General features: G+C 45.3%; 1 protein-coding gene across 2 annotated transcripts in view; it reads left to right on the forward strand.

The window, feature by feature from the left end:
- abcb7 (ATP-binding cassette, sub-family B (MDR/TAP), member 7) overlaps positions 1-24,747 on the forward strand; it is an 84,455-nt gene that overhangs the window by 47,111 nt on the left and 12,597 nt on the right. For both annotated transcript variants that reach the window (XM_070882779.1, XM_070882780.1), the window contains exons 10-13: positions 3,601-3,758; positions 4,019-4,182; positions 8,429-8,558; positions 19,016-19,187. In XM_070882779.1, coding sequence (XP_070738880.1) covers positions 3,601-3,758; positions 4,019-4,182; positions 8,429-8,558; positions 19,016-19,187 — 624 coding nt within the window. The remainder of the gene's footprint in view (positions 1-3,600; positions 3,759-4,018; positions 4,183-8,428; positions 8,559-19,015; positions 19,188-24,747) is intronic.

The raw sequence follows: 24,747 nt of genomic DNA on the forward strand, positions 1-24,747 counted from the left end.
GAAAACCCACTGTATTGGGTCTCGGGCGATAGCTGCCCAAAATCCATCCTGTGGCTCTGTTTGTAGGAGCTTAGATGTCCATTAAGGACCTGGAAAGATGCTGTTCTGTGCTTCTCGAGGAATAGTGACTCACTGGCCGAATTGTGTGCGTGTCAGTAGAGTGGCTGTCCTACAGGCATAAGACCCAATGTGGTAGGACATGAGTATCCAGCAGGTTGCAAGCAAGTGAGGCAATTCGATTGCTCTTAACAAGCAGAAGAATTTCTTTATTTCATGAATCATATGGGGTCGATTATTTCAGAATGCTATGACAATGCTTCCCTCCTCCCCTCCCATTATCCCCTTTATCAATTCTGGAAAATAGAATTAATTAAATAATAAATTTTTAGATTTACTGTATTTCATTATCGTCCAATCCAGAAAAAAGATTAGCTGCATGAGCAGGAATGAACCTGCAATTGTTCTGAAAATCTAGTGAACTCGTATCTACTAATTGGGCACAGCATCAAGGATTTGCTCAATGCAAAAATTCCTGAGCATGTCTCTTTGCTCATACTCAATATGGTGACTGGTTCATTTCAGTAACAAGAGTTTGAAAAGGGATCATGTCAAATCTTTTGTACAAGATTGCAGTGTTGGGCTGTAATCATTCACTTTGTCTTTGACAAGCTGGTCTTGTCTTTTTTTAACTGATCCAAATGATGTGCAGAAAAAATTGGTATAATCGAATAAAATATTAGTATAATAGTATATTGATGTGCATTAAAGTGCCAAATTTTGAATTTATCATATAGTTAAAACATTAGCTGTTACAGTTTAGCCATATGGCATTAAAAAAAAGTGCAGTATTTTGAATTGGAGATCTGACCACTATTTTCTCTCCTTTCACTGCCTTGCTATCTGCATATTTGTATCCTTTAGTAAGGGTGGTCCAGATGCAGGTACGGTAGCATAGTGGTTATGTCACTGGACTAGTAATCCAGAGGCCTGAACGAATGATCCGGAGTTCAAATCCCACCATGGCAGCTGGGGAATTTCAGTTAATTAAATAAATCTGGAATTTAAAAAGCTAGTATCAGTAATGGTGACCATGATTGTTGTAAAAACCCATTTGGTTCACTAATGTCCTTTAGGGAAGGAAATTTGCCGTCCTTACCTGGTCTGGCCTACATGTGACTCCAGACCAACAGCAATGTGTTTGACTCTGAACTGCCCTGTGAAATGGCGGATCACCACAGCCTTCTCTAGGGCAATCAGGGATGGGCAATAAATGCCGGCCTTGCTGGCGATGCTCACATCCTGTGAACGAATATTTTTTTTAAAACTAGCCGAGTCTCTAGCCAAGCTGTTCCAGTACAGCTACAACACTGGCATCTATCTGACGATGTGGAAAACTGCCCAGGTAAAGAGCAGGACAAATCCAATCCGGCCAATTACCACCACATTAGTCTACTCAATCATCAGCAAAGTGATGGAAGGTGTCATCGACTGTGCTATCAAGCTCACTTACTCACCAATAACCTGCTCAGTTTGGGTTCCACCAGGACCACCCTGCTTCAGACCTCATTACAGCCTTGATCCAAACATGGACAAAAGAACAGAATCACAGAGGTGAGGTGAGAGTGACTGCCCTTGACATCAAGGCAGCATTTGACCGAGTGTGGCATCAAGGAGCCCTAGTAAAACTGAAGTCAATGGGAATCGGGGGGTAAACTCTCCACTAGCACAAAGGAAGATGGTTGTGGTGGTTGGAGGTCAATCATCACAGCCATAGGACATCGCTGCAGGAGTTCCTCAGGGCCGTGTCCTAGGCCCAACCATCTTCAGCTGCTTCATCAATGACCTTCCCTCCATCATAAGATCAGAGATGTAGATGCTCGCTGATGACGGCACAGTGTTCAGTGCCATTCTCAACTCCTCAGATAATGGAACAGTCCATACCTGCATGCCTGGACAACATTCAGGCTTGGGTTGATAAGTGTCAAGTAACTTTCACGCCATACAAGTGCCAGGCAATGACTATCTCCAACAAGCGAGAGTCTAACACCGCCCCTTGAAATTCAATGGTATTACCATTGCTGGATCCCCCACCATCAACATCCTGGGGGTCACCATAGACCAGAGACTTAACTGAACCAGCCACATAAATACTATGGCTACAAGAGCAGGTCAGAGGCAGGTCTAACCTCCTGACTCCCCAAAGCCTTTCCACCATCTACAAGGCACAAGTCAGAAGTGTGATGGTATACGCTCCATTTACCTGGATGAGTGTAGCTCTAGCAACACTCAAGAAACTTGACACCATCCAGGATAAAGCAGCCTGCTTGATTGGCACCACTCCCACCACCTTCAACCTTCACTTCCTCCACCACCGGTGCACCATGGGTGCAGTGTGTTCCATCTATAAGATGCACTGCAGCAACTCGCCACGGCTTCTTCGGCAGCACCTCCCAAACCCGTGACCTCCAGCACCTAGAAGGACAAGGGCAGCAGGTGCATGGAAGCACCATCACCTGCAAGTTCCCCTCCAAGTTACCTATGAACCTGACTTGGAAATATAGCGCAGTTCCTTCCTTGTCGCTGGATCAAAATCTTGGAACTCCCTCCCTCACAGCACTGTGGGAGTACCTTCACCACAAGGACTGCAGTGATTTAAGTAAGCTGCTCACCACCACCTTCTCGAGGGCAATTAGGGATGGGCAATAAATGCTGGCCTTGCCAGCAACACCCACATCCCAGGAACGAATAATAAATAAATAACACACATCCTGGAACGAATAATTTAAAAAATACACCCAAGAAGCTCAACACCATCCAGGATAAGTAATCTGTTTGATTGGCACCTCATTCACTAGCTTAAACATTCACTACCAACGTACCATGGCTGCATTGTGTACTATCTACAGGATGCACTGCAGCAACATGTCACAGCTTCTTTGGCAGTGCTTCCCAAACCTGCAACTTCCACCACCTTGAAGGACAAGGGCAGCGGATGCATGGGAATGCCATCACCTCCAAGTCACACACCATCCCAATTTGGACATATATTGCCGTACTTTGATTGTCGCTGGATTAAATCCTGGAACTCCCTACCTAACAGTTCTGTGGGAACACCTTCACCACATTCAAGAAGAAGGCCCACCACCTTCTTGAGAGCAGCTAGGGATGGGCAATACATGCCAGAATGACAGCGATGCCCACGTCCCAAGAATGGGGGGTGGGGGGGACCTGCTAAAGCTGCATTTTGTGCTCAACGTATAGTTTTTGGTGGGATAGATCTTCCTGATGGGGAAGGTCTGTATTTTACCTTCCCCATCCACCCTTCCCTTGCCCAGATGGTGAGCGGGCCACACCACTAAGTAAAAGTGCTCAATTTAGTAGGCTAGCTGAGAATTAACAAAACAATAATTGATGAATTCAGATTAATAGACTCCCACTAAGTTAAAAATTTTTAAATTAAATTCAGCACTTTAAACTGGATAATGCAAACGTTCCTAAATTTTAAAAAGATAATGTTCAAACTTTTTTGTTTGTCTTTCTCAAGTTGAATTGAATTTAAATCTATATAGAAATCTATTGTAACATTCCATTCTTTTGTAGGTACGCTAACAGTAGGAGACCTGGTGATGGTAAATGGGCTACTTTTCCAATTGTCTCTTCCCCTAAATTTTCTGGGCACCGTATATAGAGAGACACGGCAGGCGCTAATAGACATGAACACTTTGTTTACCTTGCTAAGCGTTGACACAAAGATCAAGGTAAGGTGGTGCAGTTCTTGAAAGCCAATGATGCAGGACTCTTAAGTTCTGGCTAACAGCCCAGAACTTAATATTTGTGCATATATGTATGTGTTATTGAAAATCTTTCTATAAAAACTGAAGGTTTGAAGTGTCCAAAACCATCACAATTAATTTCTAGGTGGCAAACCTAATAAGCGTCACCTTATGATTCTTTTTTAAACTGGATGTGGCTCGTAGCTCAGTAACGTAACTTTGTTTTTTTTGTTGGTCTTTTTTAGGAAGTAGAAATGGCTCCAGTACTTAAGGTTACTCCTGAGAAATCTACGATCACTTTTGACGATGTTTACTTTGAATATATTGATGGCCAAAAAGTCCTCGATGGAGTATCATTTGATGTTCCTGCTGGGAAGAAAGTGGCAATTGTAGGTGGTAGTGGTTCAGGGTAGGTGGTCATTTACGCTGGTGGTCTTGCCATTTAGATTTGTTTTTGAAATGTTTCCAATTTTCTTCACTATTCATCTTTCTTTATCTTGAATTTGTGTTGTCTCGCACATACATATTTTCTCTCTCTCTCTCTTTTCTTTCTCACTTATGAGCAGGAGTCATAGTTCGATCAGCAGTGGGATCCCCAGCTGACTTCTCCTTTTTAGCCCAGGGACTTGCTGGTCCCGCTGATAGTACTTATTCAGTATAGATGAGGAACTGAACCAGGGATGTTTCTAGTCAGTGACATTCCATTTTCTGTTCCTTTATTTTTACCTTGCTTTGAAAATGTTACTTTCAGAATCTAATGTTCCTGTTTTGGTTATTCATCGACCAGTAGTTAACCTCTCTGACCAGAAAAACATTGGTAATATCTGCTAGCTTCCATATATATGTTGATGGTGCCCAGCTATACCTCTCATGCCACATCCCTTAAGGCCAGAACCAGCTCAGTGCTGTCAGACTATGGGGCTGAAATTCACCGTTGCCCAAAACGGGTCGCACCTACCGCTTTTGTTGTGTGGGTGAGGTGCGCGAAATTCAGCTGTCATTTTTTTCAGAGCGACCGTAAGTCAGTCATAATGGGGTCGGAAGTGGAGCGGAGAGCAGAAGATTGGTCACAAGAGGGACGGAAGTGGAGGCGGGACAGAGTCTCCACCACTGTCAGTCATCAGCATAGCGCTGGTGACGTCGTGACACTTGTGTGTCACCACGTCGCTCCCCTTCACTTAAAGCGCAGAGCCGCTGCGAGCTCTGCGATTATTTTAGTTAGGTCCACTGTGCCACCAGGAAGGGTTTCGGCTGGGCCAGCGGCCTGGCACCCAAAAGGGAGTGCCAGGCTGCTTGTTGGCGGCCCAGCCGAACCTGGGGGCATATTTGTCCAGCTGACCTAGCAGTCGGCCAACAAAAAAAAAAAATGCCAGCCACGGCAGTGCGCCCTCCCCTTGAATGCCCGCCGCACAGCCATGTTGCACACACTGCAAGCACAGTGCACCGACAGAAAAAACTGTTGGGTGCACCGCTCGGCGTCTGAAGATTTTTTCCCTTGAATTTAGCTTGAGATGCGAGAGATCGGTGGCGCACGCTTTGATGACACACTTAGGAGGGGTCGGCAGCAGTGGTGCGGAAGTGGGAACTGGCGGGAAAAGCACCTAGGAGAATTTCCCGAGCGGCGGCCATTCTACCCCGCCGCGTGGCCGCCGCTTTCCAGCAGTAAGAGGCATTTTCGGGAGGCTGAATTTCGGCCCTTATATGCCTACATCAAGTTGTGAGTAAGTGAAAAAAAATTCCAGATATCTTGGGGAGAGCCAAAGCTATTGTATTTGGCTCCCACGATGAACTCCACTCCCTTACTACTCCTCCAACCGCCTCCCTGGCCATTTTCCAAGCTGAACCAGGCCATGCAAAACATTGGCATCCTCTTTGCAGAAATGAGCTTCAAACCCAAGTACCTATCTATCATCTAGTGCATTAATTTCCTCCTCCTCCTCAATATGACCAGCCTATGTCCTTACCTCACCCCTACCACTATCAAACCCCAGTACCTATTCATCATCTAGTGCATTAATTTCCTCCTCCTCCTCCTCAATATGACCAGCCTATGTCCTTACCTTGCCCCTACCACTATCAAACCCCAGTACCTATCCATCATCTAGTGAATTAATTTCCACCTCCTCAATATGACCAGCCTATGTCCTTGCCTCACATTTACCACTATCAAAACCTTTATTTATACTTCGTTCACTTCTAGGCTCAATTTTCCCAGTGTCCTCCTTGGCAACCTTCTACATTCTGCCTTCCCTAAACTCTATGTTCACAACTACATCGCCTGTATCCTGTCTTGCACTAAGCCACACTTACCTATCACTCTTGTCCTTGGTGACCTCTTTGTTCTTAACTCCAAACATGTTTAATTTAAATAAAGTCCTGGTCTTAAAATCCCTCCAGTCTTTAATCTTTTGATTCTGGACTTTTGTGCACTGCACCCTCCATTTGCTCCACCATTGGTATCAGAACCTTCATCTGCCTTGACCCTACGTACTCTCATTCTCTCACTAAGTCCTTCTATCCCTCCACTACTTTAACATTCAAAAGCATTCACAAAGTTTATCTTTTTGACCAAACTCATCCAAAATGGTGGGCTTGATCGACATCCAGGAGCAGTTTAATCTCCTGGGTAATAATTTAACTGGATAAAAGTCATTCAAAATTTTAAAGGTTCCAGTCTGATCATTATTAAGATATTAAAATGCAATGCTACTTATCCCTATCCTGTATTACTATACATAAGCAACAGTGGTATTGATCATAAAGCAACGGTTGTAGAAAAAAAATCTGAAACACAATTCCCCAATACAATTATTTGTATATGTACACAGTTATTCTCCAATTATAGTTATGGCAAAGAATTACACAGAATGACACAGAATCTACAGCATAGAAACCGGCCAATCAGCTGAACAAGTCCACACCAGCCTTTCCCCACCCATCTTCATCTAACCCTATCAGCACATCCTTCTCTTGCTTTCTTCCTCGTGCTTATCTAGCCTACCTTAAATGCATCTATGCCATTCGCCTCAACTATTCCTAGTGGTAGCGAGTTCCATATTCTTACCACACTTTGGTTAAAGAAGTTTCTCCTGAATTCCCTATTGGATTTATTAGTGACTATCTTATATTTATGACCTCTCATTTTGGACTCTCCCATAAATGGAAAAATTTTCTCTGCATTTACCCTATCAAACCCTTTCATATTCTTGACAACTGTGTGGGTCACCTCCTCAGCCTTTTCTTTTCTAGGGAAAAAAGACCCAACCTGTTCAACCTTTCCTGATAAGTATGTCCTTTTAGTTCTGGTATCAGCTTTGTTAATTTTGTTTTTATGCCTTCTCCGGTGCTTCTATATCCTTTTTATAATATGGAGACCAGAACTGTGCACAGTGCTCTTGAGTGCGGTCTAACCAAGGATCGATAAAAGTTTAACAGAACTTCACTGTTTTCCAATTCAATCCCTCTAGAAGTGAACCCCAGTGCTTTGATTTTTTTATGGCCTTATTAATCTGCGTCACTACCTTTCAGTGATTTGTGTATCTGTACCTCTAGATCCCTTTGCTTCTCTCTGCCATTTTAGACTCTTATTATCCAAGCAGCATGTGGCCTCCTTATTCCTAACAAAAGGCACCACCTCATAATTATCTACATTGAAATTAATTTGCCAATTACACGCCCATTCTGCAAGTTTAATAATGTCTTATACTTTGACGCATACTTCCTTGATATTAGCCATATCCTTCAATTTGGTGTCATCTGCAAATGTTGAAATTGTACTCCCGATTCCCAAGTGCAAAACGTTTATATAAATTGTGAACAACAGTGGTCCCAGCAGCGATCCCTGTGGAACGCCACTTCCCACCTTTTGGCTGTCTAAGTAGCTAAAACACCTACTCTGTTTTCTGTTTTGTAGCCAGCTTGCTATCCATTCTGCTACTTGTCCCCTGACTCCACATTCTCTGACCTTCGTCATGAATCTACTATGTGGTACCTTATCGAAGACCTTTTGAAAATCCAAATATATTACATCCAATGCTCTGCCTTTGTCTACTCTTTCTGTTACTTCAAAGAATTCAATAAGATTGGTCAAGCATGACCTTTCCTTTTGAAATTTATGCTGACTACTCTCATATTTTGGTTTCTAAATGATTTTCTACTGCATCGTTGAGTAAAGATTCCATTATCTTTCCTAACACCAGCGTTAAGCTAACTGGTCTATAGTTCCCTGGACTTATTCTCTCTCCCTTTCAAAATATCGGAATAATGTTAGCTGTCTGCCTGTTCTCTGGCACTATTCCCTTTTCTAATGAATTTTTTATATATGTAATAGTGCCTCTGCTATCTTCTCTAACCTCTTTTAATATGTGTGGATGCAATCTATCTGGACCAGGGCTTTAATCGTCTCTAAGTTTGATTATCAATTATCTCCCCCCTTTCTATCTTGAATGTCTTTACATCTTTTTTGATCTCTACTAATGTCTTGTCTATCTTGTTGCCTCAGTCTGTCTGGGAAATACTATCAGGTTTACAGTTCTGTAAGTCATGGAAAAGAATCTCCGAATATTGACCATCATTCGTATAGTAAATCCATTCATGTTTCTACAAAGGCTTGTAAATGTCTTAAATAATTGTGCAAATTTTTTCTTATGGTTTAGGAAAAGCACAATAGTGAGGTTGATGTTCCGCTTCTACGAACCTCAGAAAGGGAGCATTTATGTAGCTGGTCAGAATATTAAAGATATCAGTTTGGAAAGCTTGCGGAAAGCCATTGGTGTTGTACCACAGGTAAAGATAATTTTAAGTGTCCTCTGGTCTCAAAATGCATTGTGTGTATGTAAATGTCTTTGTTTAAGCAGCTGCCATATGAAGCCTCAAAGTGAAGGAATGTCTGAATCTATGTAGATTTGATATCCATAGACTTTGAGGGGGGGGGGGTTGGCGGGGGAAATGAAAACTGACATGGTAATAACTCACAGAACAATTGTCATACTCAAAATGAGTAAATAGCATGAAATTCATTGCCTTCGGAAAATTGTCAGCCAAATTGTTAAATGCTTGTGGTAACACAGCAATAGTTTGAATTATTCTTGCTTTGGGCAACCTTAACTTCTGAAAGTGGGAGCCCAACTTGAAGCTGACTGCAATGACAGATGGTAGACTGTTATTTCTCTGATTTGGAATAATTTAACTGCATAAATGCATTAGCTATGATGAACTGTTCTTCTGGAATTCGCCTTGCATGCTAATCTCCTGAGGATTCAAAATGTGTAAACTGTATGTAGCAAATCTTTATGATGTAAATTTAGTGCATCTTTTAGTTATGAAACAGATTGAAGGCTTGGCCAGGCCACTAGATGGAGTGTTTAAATGCTGCAGGCTTTATACAGAAGCTTCTGTCTAAAGGCTTTGCTGTTTGTACACTTCGGAGATGGTGTTGTTGAAAAGGCCATGACCCGCTCACTGGCTCTTGTCGCTTCAAATGGTGTAGCCTCTTTGAAGCACGTTAAAGGTGCTATGTAACTGCAAGTTAATGTTTGCATTCAGCGATTAACTTGAAAGGTATGCAACGTGTCCATGTATCTTTTTCATTGTGAGCTAAACGTATCTTGTATTAAATTGATTACTGTGGGGCTCCCATGAAGTTGCATGTACCCATATTTAGCCTTGAAGTCTCCGCTTCAATTTCTGGTGTTTGCTGAATTAGCTGATTTTGTGGTGAAGGCTTTATTTGCCACAATGTTCCTGTGGTATAGAAACATAGAAAATAGGTGCAGGAGTAGGCCATTCGGCCCTTCTAGCCTGCACCGCCATTCAATGAGTTCATGGCTGAACATGCAACTTCAGTACCCCATTCCTGCTTTCTCACCATACCCCTTGATTCCCCTAGTAGTAAGGACTTCATCTAACTCCTTTTTGAATATATTTAGTGAATTGGCCTCAACAACTTTCTGTGGTAGAGAATTCCACAGGTTCACCACTCTGGGTGAAAAAATTCCTCCTCATCTCGGTCCTAAATGGCTTCCCCCTTATCCTTAGACTGTGTCCCCTGGTTCTGGACTTCCCCAACATTGGGAACATTCTTCCTGCATCTAACCTGTCTAACCCCGTCAGAATTTTAAACATTTCTATGAGGTCCCCTCTCATTCTTCTGAACTCCAGTGAATACAAGCCCAGTTGATCCAGTCTTTCTTGATAGGTCAGTCCCGCCATCCCGGGAATCAGTCTGGTGAACCTTCGCTGCACTCCCTCAATAGCAAGAATGTCCTTCCTCAGGTTAGGAGACCAAAACTGTACTCAATACTCCAGGTGTGGCCTCACCAAGGCCCTGTACAATTGTAGCAACACCTCCCTGCCCTTGTACTCAAATCCCCTCGCTATGAAGGCCAACATGCCATTTGCTTTCTTAACCGCCTGCTGTACCTGCATGCCAACCTTCAATGACTGATGTACCATGACACCCAGGTCTCTTTGCACCTCCCCTTTTCCTAATCTGTCACCATTGAGATAATAGTCTGTCTCTCTGTTTTTACCACCAAAGTGGATAACCTCACATTTATCCACATTATACTTCATCTGCCATGCATTTGCCCACTCACCTAACCTATCCAAGTCGCTCTGCAGCCTCATAGAATCCTCCTTGCAGCTCACACTGCCACCCAACTTAGTGTCATCTGCAAATTTGGAGATACTACATTTAATCCCCTCGTCTAAATCATTAATGTACAGTGTAAACAGCTGGGGCCCCAGCACAGAACCTTGCGGTACCCCACTAGTCACTGCCTGCCATTCTGAAAAGTCCCCATTTACTCCTACTCTTTGCTTCCTGTCTGACAACCAGTTCTCAATCCATGTCAGCACACTACCCCCAATCCCATGTGCTTTAACTTTGCACATTAATCTCTTGTGTGGGACCTTGTCGAAAGCCTTCTGAAAGTCCAAATATACCACATCAACTGGTTCTCCCTTGTCCACTCTACTGGAAACATCCTCAAAAAATTCCAGAAGATTTGTCAAGCATGATTTCCCTTTCACAAATCCATGCTGACTTGGACCTATCATATTACCTCTTTCCAAATGCACTGCTATGACATCCTTAATAATTGATTCCATCATTTTACCCACTACCGATGTCAGGCTGACCGGTCTGTAATTCCCTGTTTTCTCTCTCCCTCCTTTTTTAAAAAGTGGGGTTACATTGGCTACCCTCCACTCCATAGGAACTGATCCAGAGTCAATGGAATGTTGGAAAATGACTGTCAATGCATCCACTATTTCCAAGGCGACCTCCTTAAGTACTCTGGGATGCAGTCCATCAGGCCCTGGGGATTTATCGGCCTTCAATCCCATCAATTTCCCCAACACAATTTCCCGACTAATAAGGATTCAGCGCAGATTCCTGTTCCTCATCGGTGTGCGGTGTTTTCTGCTGGAGAATGCACAGGTGAAGATAGGTTTGAGCTTGGTTGTGATGATCAAAGATCCTACAACAACTCATTGACTATGTTCGCACAATGGCCGCTTGGCTGTATTGAAATGTTGCTGAAGTCTATGGAACCGCGCCTGAGAAGAGAAAGCATTTTCAAGGGAAGAAATAGAAGAGACTGCAATTGATTACAGTGAGCTTATAATAACCACTCAAAAGAACACACTTGAATATGCCATCTCATATCTCACATCGCTGCTCTCACAAGTTGCATAAACTCTCCAGAAAAGCTTTTGTACAGCTTATTAAGCAAACATTGGAAACTAGTGAGTTTTAAAATTGAGTCCAAGTTACTTATTTCAGGACTTTATTTGGTAAAATGTTTTTAAAGCTAAAGCAAGGTAAATGTACATAATGTATAGAATCATAGAATGTTACAGCACAGAAGGCGGCCATTCGACCCTTCTCCCAATGGGAATAGTTTCTCTCTACCCTGTCTAGACCCCTCATGATTTTGAACACCTCTATCAAATCTTCTCTGCTCCAAGGAGAACAACCCCAGTTTCTCCAGTGTATCAACGTAATTGAAGTCCCACATTCCTGGAATCATTCTCATAAATCTTTTCTGCACCCTCTCTAAGGCCTTCACATCCTTCCTAAAGTGTGGTGCCCAGAGTTGGACACACTACTCCAGTTGGGGCCAAACAAGTGTTTTTTTTACAGGTGGTTCATAATTTCCACGCTTTTATACACTGTACCTCTATTTATGAAGCCCAGGATCCCGTAAGACTTTTTAACTGCTTTCCCAGCCAGCCCTGCCACCATCACCGATTTATTCACACACACCCCCAGGTCTCTCTGTTCGTGCACCCCCTTTAAGATTGTACCCTTTAGTTTATACGTCTTCTCATTCTTTCTACCAAAGTGCATCACTTAAATTTCATCTGCCACATGTCCGCCCATTTCACCAGCCTGTCTCTGTCTTCCTGAAGTCTATCACTCTCCTCACTGTTCACTATACTTCCAAATTTTGTGTCAATCTGCAAATTCTGAAATAGTGCCCTGTACACTCACGTCTAAGTCATTAATATAGATCAAGAAAAGCAATGGTCCTAGAACTGACTCCTAGGGAACACCACTGTATACCTTCCACCAGTCTGAAAAACAACCGTTCACCACTACTGTTTCCTGTCACTAAGCCAATTTTGTATCCAGGCTACCACTGTCCCTTTTATTCCATGGACTTCAATTTTGCTGGCAAGCCTATTGTGTGGCACTTTGTCGAACTTTTTAGAAATCCATGTACATTACGTTAACCGCATTACCCTCATCAACCCTCTCTATTACCTCATCAAAAAACTCAATCAAGTTGGTTAAACACGATTTGCCTTTAACAAATCTGTGCTGGCTTTCCTTAATTAATCCACCCATATCCAAGTGACAGTTAATTTTGTCCCGGATTACTGTTTCTAAAAGTTTTCCCATTACCGAGGTTAAACTATGATCGCTGTTCCCTAAATGTTCACCTACTGACACTTGCTCCACTTGACCTACCTCATTCCCCAGAACAAGGTCCAGTAATGTCTCCTCCCTCGTCAGGCCGGAAACATACTGATCAAGAAAGTTCTCCTGAACACACTTCAGGAATTTTTCCCCTTTGCCCTTTATACTATTATGATTCCAGTCTATATTAGGATAGTTGAAGTCTCCCATTATTACTTCTCTAGTTTTTGCACCTCTCTGTAATTTCTCTGCAAATTTGCTCCTCCATATCTTTACCACTATTTGATCTATAGAATACACCTAGTAGTGTAATGGCACCTTTTTATTATTTCTTAACTCTAGCCATATAGATTCTGTCCTTTACCCCTCCAGGATATCCTCCCTCTTCAGCACTGTAACATTCTCCTTCACCAATGCTGCCACACCACCTCCTATCTTTTCTTCCCTATCTTTCCTGAACACCTTATAACCAGGAATATTTAATACCCAATTTGCCCTTTTTTGCGCTAGGTCTCAGTTATTGCCACTACATCATATTCCCATGTGGCTATTTGTGTCTGCAACTCACTTACCTTGTTTACTATGCTTCATGCATTCACATACATACACTGTAAACCTATCTTGGACCATCCTGTGTTCTCTTAGTTGGACCCCACCTAATACTTTACTATGTCTTACTTTAGTGCTCTCAGCCTCTTCCAATCCTTTGAGCACTTTATTTCCCCTTTCTAATATTATATTCTGGTGCCATCCCTCTGCCAAATTAATGTAAACCCTACCCAACAGCACTAGCAAACCTCCCCGTGAGGATATTGGTCTCAGCCTTGTTGAAGTGCAACCCGTCCAGCCTGTAGAAGTCCCACCTCCCCCAGAACTGGTCCCAATGCCCCAAGAATCTGAAGCCCTCTCTTCTACACCATCTCCAACCACGCATTCATCTGCTCTATCCTCCTATTTCTATACTCTGTCGCATATGGCACCGGGAGTAATCTGGAGATTACTACCTTTTGAAGTCCTGCCTTTTAATCTCTTTCCTAGCTCCCTAAAATCTGCCTGCAGGACCTCATCCTTGTGCCATTGGTACCAATATGTACCACGACCTGTGGCTGTTCACCCTCCTCTCTCAATGTTCTGCAGCCACTCAGTGACATCCTTAATCCCAGCACCAGGGAGGCAACATACCATCCTGGAGTCATGTCTGTGACGCAGAAACGCCTGTCTGCTCCCCTAACTATCAAATCCCCTACCATGATTGATCTCCAACTCTTCAGCCCCCCCCCCCCCCCACCCCCTTTTTCGGTACAGCTGAGCCACCTGTGGTGCCACGGCCTTGGCTCTGGCTGTACTCCACAGAGGAACCATCGTCCTCACCAGTACTCGGAACAGAATACTGGTTGGAGAGCAAGATGCACTCGGGGCACTACTGCACTACCTGCCTGGTCCTCCTTTTCTGTCTGAGGGTCACCCATTCCCTCTCTGCTTACGGAGTGACTACCTCCTGAAACGTGCTATCCACAAAGCTCTCAGCCTCGCGCATGCACAGCAGTGATGCAAGCTGCTGCTCAAGCTCCAAAACCCGGAGCTCGAGCTCCTCCAGCTGATGGCATTTCCTACACGTGGTTGTCTAGGACATGGGAAGCGTCCTGGATTTCTCACATGGCACAGGATGTTCCACGGTACTGAGCTGCCCTACCATGCCATGCCTTGTAATACATACAGTGTATTCTATTGCTCGGTAAGCATTCTGGAACTATTACAGGAGCAAGCCCAACATGAATTATTTTGGACGTGTCCTGTTCAATGTATTTTATGTCTTTAAGCAGATGGTACCCATCGGGTTCTCCATTTAGACAACATTTTAACCTTCATATGGGATTCATTGTATAACTTTCTTTTATTCATTCCTGGGATGTGGACGTCGCTGACAAGGCCAGCATTTATTGCCCATCCATAATTTCCCTTGAGAAGATGGTGGTGAACCGCTGCCTTGAATCACTGCAGTCCACGTGGTGAAGGTACTCCCATAGTGCTGTTGGGGAGGGAGTTCCAAGATTTTGACCCAGTGATGATGAAGGAACGGCGATATATTTCCAAGTCAGGATGGTGTGTGACTTGGAGGGGAACTTGCAGGTGATGGTGTTCCCATGTGCCTGCTGCCCTTGTCCTTCTGGATGGTAGAGGTCATGGGTTCGGGAGATGCTACCGAAGAAACCTTGGCGAGTTGCTGCAGTGCATCTTGCAGATGGTATACGCTGCAATCACAGTGTGCGGGTGGTGCAGGGAGTGAATGTTTATGGTGGGGGATGGAGTGCCAATCAAGCAGGCTGCTTTGTCCTGGATGGTGTCGAGCTTCTTGTGTTTTTGGAGCGGCACTCATCCAGGTAAGTGAAGAGTATTCCATCTCACTCCTGACTTGTGCCTTGTAGATGGTGGAAAGGCTTTGGGGAGTCAGGAGGTGAGACACTCGTCGCAGAATATCAACCACTGACCTGCTTTTGTAGCCACAGCGATCCCACAACCAACAGATCAGATCAAAGCTCTGTCGTCCTGCCACATCCCGTGGTGAATGGTAGTGGACAATTAAACAGCTAACCAGAGGCGGAAGCTCCATGAATATCCCCAGCCTCAATGATGGTGAAGCCCAACACGTGAGTGCAAAAGACAAGGCTGAAGCGTTTGCAACCATCTTCAGCCAGTGGCTGGTCCAGTTAAGTTTCTGGTCAATCGTGACCCCCAGGATATGTATGTTGGGGCATTTGACGACGATGATGTCGTTGAATATCAAGGGGCGATGGTTAGACGCTCTCTTGTTGGAGATGGTCACTCCTTGGCACTTGTGTGGTGTGAATGTTAATTGCCATGTATCAAGCCCTAGCCTGATTGTTGCCCAAGTCTTGCTGCATGCGGGCATAGACTGCTTCATTATCTGAAGAGTTGTGAATGGAACTGAACACTGAATCAGCGAACATCCCCATTTCTGACATGATGGAGGGAAGGTCATTGATGAAGCAATTGAAGGTAGTTTGGCCTAGGACACTGCCCTGAGGAACTCCTGCAGCGATGTCCTGTGGCTGAGATGATTGACCAACAATCACAACCATCTTCCTTTGTGCTAGGTATGACTCCAGCCAGTGGAGAGTTTTTCCCTCGATTCCCAGTGACTTAATTGACTTCAATTTTACTAGGGCTCTTTGATGCCACACTTGGATAAATGCTGCCTTGATGTCAAGGGTAGTCACTCTCTCCTCACCTTTGGAATTCAGCTCTTTTGTTCATATTTGGACCAAGGCTGTAATGAGGTCTGGAGCCGAGTGCTCTTGGCGGAACCCAAACTGAGCATCGGTGAGCAGGTTATTGGTGAGTAAGTGCCGCTTGATAGCACTGCCAATAACACCTTCCATCATTCTGCTGATGATTGAGAGTAGATTGATGGGGCAGTAATTGTCTGGATTGCATTTGTCCTGCTTTTTGTGGACAGGACATACCTGGGCAGTTTTCCACATTGGTGGGTAGATACCAATGTTGTAGCTGTACTGGAACAGCTTGGCTAGGGACACGGCTAGTTCTGGGGCACAAGTTTTCAGCATGACAACCGGGATGTTGTCGGACCCAAAGCCCTTGCTGTATCCAGTGCGCTCAGCCGCTTCTTGATATCACGTGGAGGGAATCAAATTGGTTGAAGACTGGCTTCTGTGATGGTGGGAGCCTCAGGAGGAGGCCGAAATGGATCATCAACTTGGTACTTCTGGTTGAAGATGGTTACAAATGCTTCAGCCTTGTCTTTTGCACTCGCGTGCTGGGCTTCACCATCATTGACGATGGGGATATTCATGGAGCCTCATCCTCCTGTTAATTGTTTAATTGTCCACCACCATTCACCACTGGATGTGGCAGGACTGCAGAGCTTTGATCTGATCCGTTGGTTGTGAGATTGCTTATCTCTGTCTATAGCATGCTGCTTCCATTGTTTAGCATGCATGTAATCCTGTGTTGCAGCTTCCCCAGGTTGGCACCTCATTTTTAGGTCATTGTCTTAGGTGGTCCCTTGTATCGAGGATAACTTGCTTCCACACCAAAAAGGGATGAGTTCAAAGGTGTTGCAATAAAGGACCTGGCACTCTAGATCCCAAACTACATGTTGAAGGGTGGAAGATGCTTGTGTGTGGATTTTTTTTAACGTGTGATGGCCGGCACACCAGCCACCACATGGGCTTGACAGAGCTCGGTCTTGGTCCAGTGGCAAGGATTAACCAACACGACTGGAGACTAGCTCTGCTGCACGGACCTAGTGCGCACACATAGCGCAGTGTGGGCTGGTCCGTGCTGCCCCTGGGCCCTCGACTCTTCTGGGCCCCGAATTCACGCCTCTCCTGGGCCCTGATCACGTCGCTCTACAATCTCTCGCCACTCCTTCGCCCTGACCTCGCCGCTCCTCTGCTGTTTGCCGCCTCTCCCGCTGTATCTGCCCATGCTCCAATCAGCGACCTAGATTTTGGGTATGCCTGGTGCTGCTCCTGGCATGCTTTTCTACACTCATTGAACCAGGGTTGTTTGCCTGGCTTGATAATGGTAGAATGAGGGATATGCCAGACCATTAGGTTACAGATTGTAGTGGAATCCAATTCTTCTGCTGCTGATGGCCCACCGAGCCTCATTGATAGCCAGTTTTGAGCTGGTAGATCTGTTCCGAATCTATCCCATTTAGCACGGTGGTAGTGCCACACAACACGATGGCGTGTATCCTCAGTGTGAAGATGGGACTTCCTCTCCACAAGGACTGTGCGGTGGTCACTGCTACCAATACTGTCATGGACAGTTGCATTGGATTGCAGGTGGATTGGTGAGGACGAGGTCAAGTAGATTTTTCCCTCGTGTAGGTTCTCACCACCTGCTGCCGGCCTAGTCTGGCAGTTATGTCCTTCAGGACTCGACCAGCTCAGTCAGTGGTGGTTCTAATGAACTATTCTTGATGATGGACATTGAGGTCCCACACCCAGAGTATCCTTGCTGCTTCTTCCAAATAGAGTTCAACATGGAGTAATGATTCATCAGCTGAGGGAGGGCGGAAGGTGGTAATCAGCAGGAGGGTTCCTCGTCCATGTGTAACCTGAAGCCGTGAGGGCTCCGGAGTCAATGTTTAGGGCTCCCAGGGCCATTCCCTCCCTCCTGTATACCACTGGTCGATCTGTCCTGCTGGTGGGACAGGACATACCCAGGAATGGTGATAGAGAAGTCTGGGACATTGGCTGAAAGGTATGATTCTGAGAGTATGACTATGTCAGGTTGTTGACTAGTGGAACAGCTCTCCCAATTTTGGCACAAGTCCCCAGATGTTAGTGAGGAGGACTTTGCAGTTAGCTGGGCTGGGAATGCCTATGTTGTGTCCAATGGCGGGTGCCATGTGTTGCAAAGGTCATAAGTTGGGGCTGTGTTGGAAACATACTGCATGTATTTAGTTTGTATTATGGATATGACCAAATGACATTTTAGTAGCAGATAAACAATAAGCAGCACTTGTCATAATATAGATGATATTACCTAGAATGCGTGAAAAATGGTTTTCTCTCATTGTGCCTGAGAGTAGAGACCATTTTGATTTGGTTGTCTCATGTTCGTTATTGGCTGTATGGTGGTTAAGGCAGTGTTTGTTTAATGTGGGTTTTCTACAGTAAATAGGTGAAAGTTAATAGTTGTTAGAGATTAAATATTCAGTGAGGCTTTTTGTCCATTTTATGGCACAATTTACGTTAATTTATATTCATATATGTTTAGTATATAAAAATGCACAGAACCATCTAGTGACTGAAATATAGCACCTTACTAGATTTAACTTTCATCAAGTGAAAACTCTTATGTAACTGTCCCCCTTTGTTGTCTCTTGTGGCTCTCTGCTCACAGGGAGCCAAACTGGCATTTTAAAAGATTATTTACTTGTTTCTTTTACAATTAACTCATCTGCCAGTTGCCCCGGCTTAAATTTCCTCTGTGTACCTGACAACATCCCTGGAACATGCAGCAGGCACTGTACCAAATGGTCACTTTATCAGTGAATGAATAGTGAAGTTTAAATTACTTTGTCAAACATCCAAGAAGTGGTGAACCTGTAAGCATGAGTTTTGAAATATATTCTGGAAGATCAGGCAAGGAATACTTTCCCATTAACAGTGGTGAAGCACTCGAGATTAATTTGGGTATGAGGTGTGAAGTATTTTAATTTGTTATGGCTATGCTTGTGATATAAATGTATTTAACTATCAATTCAGTGGGGTTTTTTTTAGATTTAAAGTTGGGATTACTTGTTTTCCTTGAATTCTAGGATGCTGTCCTGTTCCACAACACCATCTTCTATAACCTCCAATATGGGAACATTAATGCAACGGCAGAAGAAATATACAGTGTCGCTCGGCTTGCTGGCCTTCACAACTCCATTCTCAGAATGCCAAATGGGTATAATACTCAGGTTGGTGAACGTGGACTAAAGCTTTCAGGTGAGTTAAAGGAAGACTGGAGATTGTGTTTGAAGTGCACAGCCTGGAGCACCAGTTAAGGTGCTGGTAACAGTTGGTTGATGTCTTGCTGAATATGCTTTCTAAATTTTTGTCTTCAGCCAGGCCACTAGGTGGGGCTCCCTACCAGTGAGATAATTTAAATTGTCTATCTACATGCAAATGTTACTACTTTTGACCAACCATGCAATCGTTGGGAGCCATGTAATTCCAGCTTCCATTGGACTTGGCTGTCCTTGTAAGTGATGATGAATAGCTCTAAAAGAATAGGTGAAGTAGGAAAAATAGTGGGTCAGCAGTCATATTGGCTAGCAAGAGTTAAGTCGTGTTGAATTTTTCTGTCATTGTGTTGAAGTGAATGTGTTTGCAGCCATGGTAGCGTGCAGTATAGATTGGTTCCTGCCAGCTGTGAATCACACTGTGAAGCTACTGTTTTTTGATCAGGTAGTGCACAATGCAACTGAACCCTGAGCAATTTTTCATCCACTTTGGCTGCACACTTGAGGACTGCTCTCCGAGGTCTTGCACCACTGCACTTTAGAGTCTGATTGTGACCCCACACCAGAGTTAAGCCATCACTTTTTCATTTTTTAAGCAAAAATAGCTTTGCATAATACATTCGCTTAGATAAACGGTGCTTGTAGAATTCGCCTTGCCTGCCAATTTTGAGGATTTAAAAATGTGTTTAACTGCATCCAAAAGAGTTCTGCTGCAACATTTTTGATCAGATGATCCATCAGATAGAAAATGCTCCCACAAAAAGATTTTTAGGCTTGATGTTTGTAAATTTGAAGTTTTAGCAGGTAAAGAATGATTAAATTTACTGATCAAATATAGATTGGGAAGCTATGTCATCATTGTCTATGTGGAGGCAGCTTTTTAAATGTTTTTTCCTCTTATTTCTGTTGCACTGTTTCTTATTCCTTGTAGCCTTCCCACACTGCGCCCCCCCCCCCGTGAAATTAATATCAGGTAATTAGAAAAGTACATATTTTTAAGCTTAAATTCCAAAAACATCTTGACTATAAAATATGTTGGTTAACTCATTCAGTTCATCAAATTCTGCAAATATTTGCTTGTGCTGGCGAGGAGGAGGCTTTGGTTGTTTTCTTACTTTAGCTGAATTTAAGGTTTTATGCTTTAATGTTCTTTAAACTAATTTCAGTAAGGAGGTGTCTATTTATACTAACTGAAATGCAGCCGTTTCTCTGATTGGCTCACCAGACCTATTGCTGATTGGTCCCCTTGGAGAAAAAGCCACACCCTGAAGTTCCTCTGGAGTGTGTAACTGGAACCGCCTATTCCAAGTTCTGAGTGAATTTGTAATTTGATCCATTTTGACTTCCGAAGCTACAGAGGATAGATCTCCCCAAAAGCCGAAGTCCCTTTGCCCAGTGCAAGTGCATCCCTCTGCTAGTTGAAGACCTTTACCCCAGCAATCCCTCTTCTAGCTGAAGACCCTTACCCGCACCACCCCGCCCCCTACCCCATAGATGGGGCATTGTGTGCAGATTGTTACCGTGATTATTGGGTATGGTGAATAGTGACCATGTCGTGACTTCTGGATTTCATCCACCCAAACGACGTCCCCTATAACGCATGCACCGAACTTTCACGCACCAGGCGGTAGGAAGAACATGATCAGTCTTCTGAGTTCCCCCTCTCTCCTTCGATTTCCCTCCTCACCTCTGTCTCTCTCTCTGCACCCCCCCCCCCCCCCCGCCTCAGGCTCTCTCTCTCTCTCTCTCTCTCTCTCTATCTCCCCCAGCGCGCTCTCTCTGCCCCCAGGCTCTCTCTCTCCCTCTGCCCACCCCCAGGCGCGCGCTCTCTCCCCACCCCTCCCCCCAGGCTCTCTCTCTGCCCCACCCCCCACCCCCCATAGCTAACTCTCTGCCCCCATCCAGACCCCATGCTCTCTCTGTCTACCCTCCCACCCCCAGGCTCTCTATCTCTGCAGCCCCACCAGGCTCCCCCTCTCTCTCTCTCGCTCTCTTTGCCCCCCCTCTCGCAAGTGCTCTCTCCGCCCTCCCTCAGGTGCTCTCTCTCTCTCTGCCCCACCCACAGGCGCTCTCTCTCTCTCTCTCTCTCTCTCTCTGTCCATCTCTCCCCCCCCACCCCCAGGCTCTCTCTCTCTCTCTCTCTCTCTCTCTCTCTTCCCCCCCCCCCCCCCCCCCAGCTCGCTCTCTCTGCCCACACCAACATTCTCTCTCTCTCTCTGTCCCACCCGCCCCCCCCTCAACTCGCGCGCGCTCTCTCTCTCTCTCTCTCTCTCTCTCTTCCCCAAAGCGCTCTCGATCTCTCCTCTTTCTCCCCACCCCTCAACTCACGTTCTCTCTCTCTCTCTCTCTCTCTCTCTCTCTGCCAAGCTCTTTCTCTTCTCCCCCCTGCCACCCCCCAAACTCTCGCTCTGCCCCGCCCCCCCCCCAGCTCGCGCTCGCTCTGCCCCCCCCGCCCTCTTTCCCCCCCCGCCCCCCCAGCTCGCGCTCGCTCTGCCCCCCCGCTCTCTCTCTCTCCCCCGCCCCCCCAGCTCGCGCTCGCTCTGCCCCCCCGCTCTCTCTCTCTCCCCCGCCCCCCAGCTCGCGCTCGCTCTCCCCCTGATCACTCCCTCTCTCTCTCTCTCTCTCTCTTTCCCCCCCCCCCCCCCCCCCCCCAAAGCTCTCTTACTCCGGATCTCCCCCCCACCCCCATGCTCTCGTTCTCCCGCCCCACCCCCCCACGCTCTCATTCTCCCCCCCCCCCCCCCCACGCTCTCCTTCTCCCGCCCCCCACCACGTTCTCTTTCTCCCGCACCACCCCCCCCCCCCCCCCCCCATGCTCTCTTTCTTTCTCCCGCGCGCTCTTTCCTCCTCCTTTTGCCCCCCCCCCCCCCCCACACGCTCTCTTTTCACCCCGCCCTCCCCATACGCTCTCTCGCTTTTCTCTCCCCGCTTCTCGCTCTCCTCGGAGCCGGCTTGGGCTGTGGGAGACTCTGCACCCGTGGGAGGCTGTTCATTTGAGGCAATGTGGTGTTCAAAGCATGCGCAGAAAAGGGTTAGTAGGAATTGCGCTGGGGGGTGTGGGGGTTGGAGTCGGTGATAATTGTCCTAACTCTCACTCCAACGCATGCGCAGAAGGGAGACTTAGTACAGTTACTGCGTTTCAGTAATTGTGCACTTGCTAAACTTGCAGGAGCTACACTTTTTAATCCTTTAATGTGCATATCTTTGTGCATTAAGTATGGTGATGTGTAATGAGAAAGGACTAATTAGCAATCTTGTTGTGCGAGGCTCCTTGGGGAAGAGTGACCATAATATGGTCGAATTCTTTATTGAGATGGAGAGTGATAGTTAATTCAGAGACTGAGGTCCTGAACTTAAGGAAAGGTAATTTCGATGGTATGAGGCGTGAATTGGCTAGGATAGACTGGCAAATGATACTTAAAGGGTTCACAGTGGATAGGTAATGACAAACATTTAAAGATCACACGGATGAACTTCAACAATTGTACATCCTTGTCTGGAGTAAAAATAAAACGGGGAAGGTGGCTCAACCGTGGCTAACAAGGGAAATTAAGATTAGTGTTAAATCCAAGGAAGAGGCATATAAATTGGCCAGAAAAAGCAGCGAGCCTGAGGACTGGGAGAAATTTAGAATTCAGCAGAGGAGGACAAAGGGTTTAATTAAGAGGGGGGAAATAGAGTATGAGAGGAAGCTTGCCGGGAACATAAAAACTGACTGCAAAAGCTTCTATAGATATGTGAAGAGAAAAAGATTAGTGAAGACAAACGTAGGTCCCTTGCAGTCAGATTCAGGTGCATTTATAATGGGGAACAAAGAAATGGCAGACCAGTTGAATAAATATTTCGGTTCTGTCTTCACGAAGGAAGTCACAAATAACCTTCCGGAAGTACGAGGGGACCAAGGGTCTCGTGAGAAGGAGGAATTGAAGGATATCCTTATTAGGTGGGAAATTGATGGGTTGAAGGCCGATAAATCCCAGGCTACTTAAGGAAGTGGCCATAGAAATAGTGGATGCATTGGTGATCATTTTCCAACAGTCTATGGACTAGAGGGTAGCTAATTTAACACCACTTTTTAAAAAAGGAGGGAGAGAGAAACCAGGTAATTATAGACCGGTTAGCCTGACATCAGTAGTGGGGAAAATGTTGGAATCAATTATTAAAGATGAAATAGCAGCGCATTTGGAAAGCAGTGACAGGATCGGTCCAAATCAGCATGGATTTATGAAAGGGAAATCATGCTTGACAAATCTTCTGGAATTTTTTGAGGATGTAACTAGCAGAGTGGACAAGGGAGAACCAGTGGATGTGGTGTATTTGGACTTTCAAAAGGCTTTTGACAAAGTCCCACACAAGAGATTGGTGTGCAAAATCAAAGCACATGGTATTGGGGGTAATGTACTGATGTGGATAGAGGAACTGGTTGGCAGACAGGAAGCAGAGAGTCGGGATAAATGGGTCCTTTTCAGAATGGCAGGGAGTGACTAGTGGGGTGCCACAAAGGAATTGAGTGTAATATCTCCTAGTTTGCAGATGACACTAAACTGGGTGGCGGTGTGAGCTGTGAGGAGGACGCTAAGAAGCTGCAGGGTGAATATTATCTGAATGGCGGCAGATTAGGAAAGGGGGAGGTGGAACAAGACCTGGATGTCATGGTTCATAAGCCATTGAAAGTTGGCATGCAGGTACAGCAGGCGGTGAAGAAAGCAAATGGTATGTTGGCCTTCATAGCTAGAGGATTTGAGTATAGGAGCAGGGAGGTCTTACTGCAGTTGTACAGGGCCTTGGTGAGGCCTCACCTGGAATATTGTGTTCAGTTTTGGTCCCCTAACCTGAGGAAAGATGTTCTTGCTATTGAGGGAGTGCAGCGAAGGTTCACCAAACTGATTCCCGGAATGGCAGGACTGGCATATGAGGAGAGACTGGATCAACTGGGCCTTTATACACTGGTGTTTAGAAGGATGAGAGAGGATCTCATAGGAACATATAAGATTCTGAAGGGACTGGACAGGTTAGATGCAGGATGAATGTTCCCGATGTTGGGGAAGTCCAGAACCAGGGGACACAGTCTTAAGATAAGGGGTAAGCCATTTAGGACTGAGATGAGGAGAAACTTCTTCACTCAGAGTTGTTAACCTGTGGAATTCTCTACCGCAGACAGTTGTTGATGCCAGTTCATTGAATATATTCAAGAAGGAGTTAGATATGGCCCTTACGGCTAAAGGAATCCAGGGGTATGGAGAGAAAGCAGGAAAGGGGTACTGAGGTGAATGATCAGCCATGATCGTATTGAATGGTGGTGCAGGCTCGAAGGGCCGAATGGCCTACTCCTGCACCTATTTTCTATGTTTTCTATGTTTCTATCATCATAGGCCATCCCTCGGAATCGAGGAAGACTTGCTTCCACTCTTAGCATGAGTTCTCTTAGGTGGCTGTACAGTCCAATACGAGAACCACAGTCTCTGTCACAGTTGGAACAGACAGTGGTTGAAGGAAGGGTAGGCGGGGAGCCTGCTTTGCCGCACACTCCTTCCGCTGCCTGC

Source organism: Pristiophorus japonicus, chromosome 6 (assembly GCF_044704955.1).
Source record: "Pristiophorus japonicus isolate sPriJap1 chromosome 6, sPriJap1.hap1, whole genome shotgun sequence".
NCBI classification, from domain to species: domain Eukaryota; kingdom Metazoa; phylum Chordata; class Chondrichthyes; family Pristiophoridae; genus Pristiophorus; species Pristiophorus japonicus.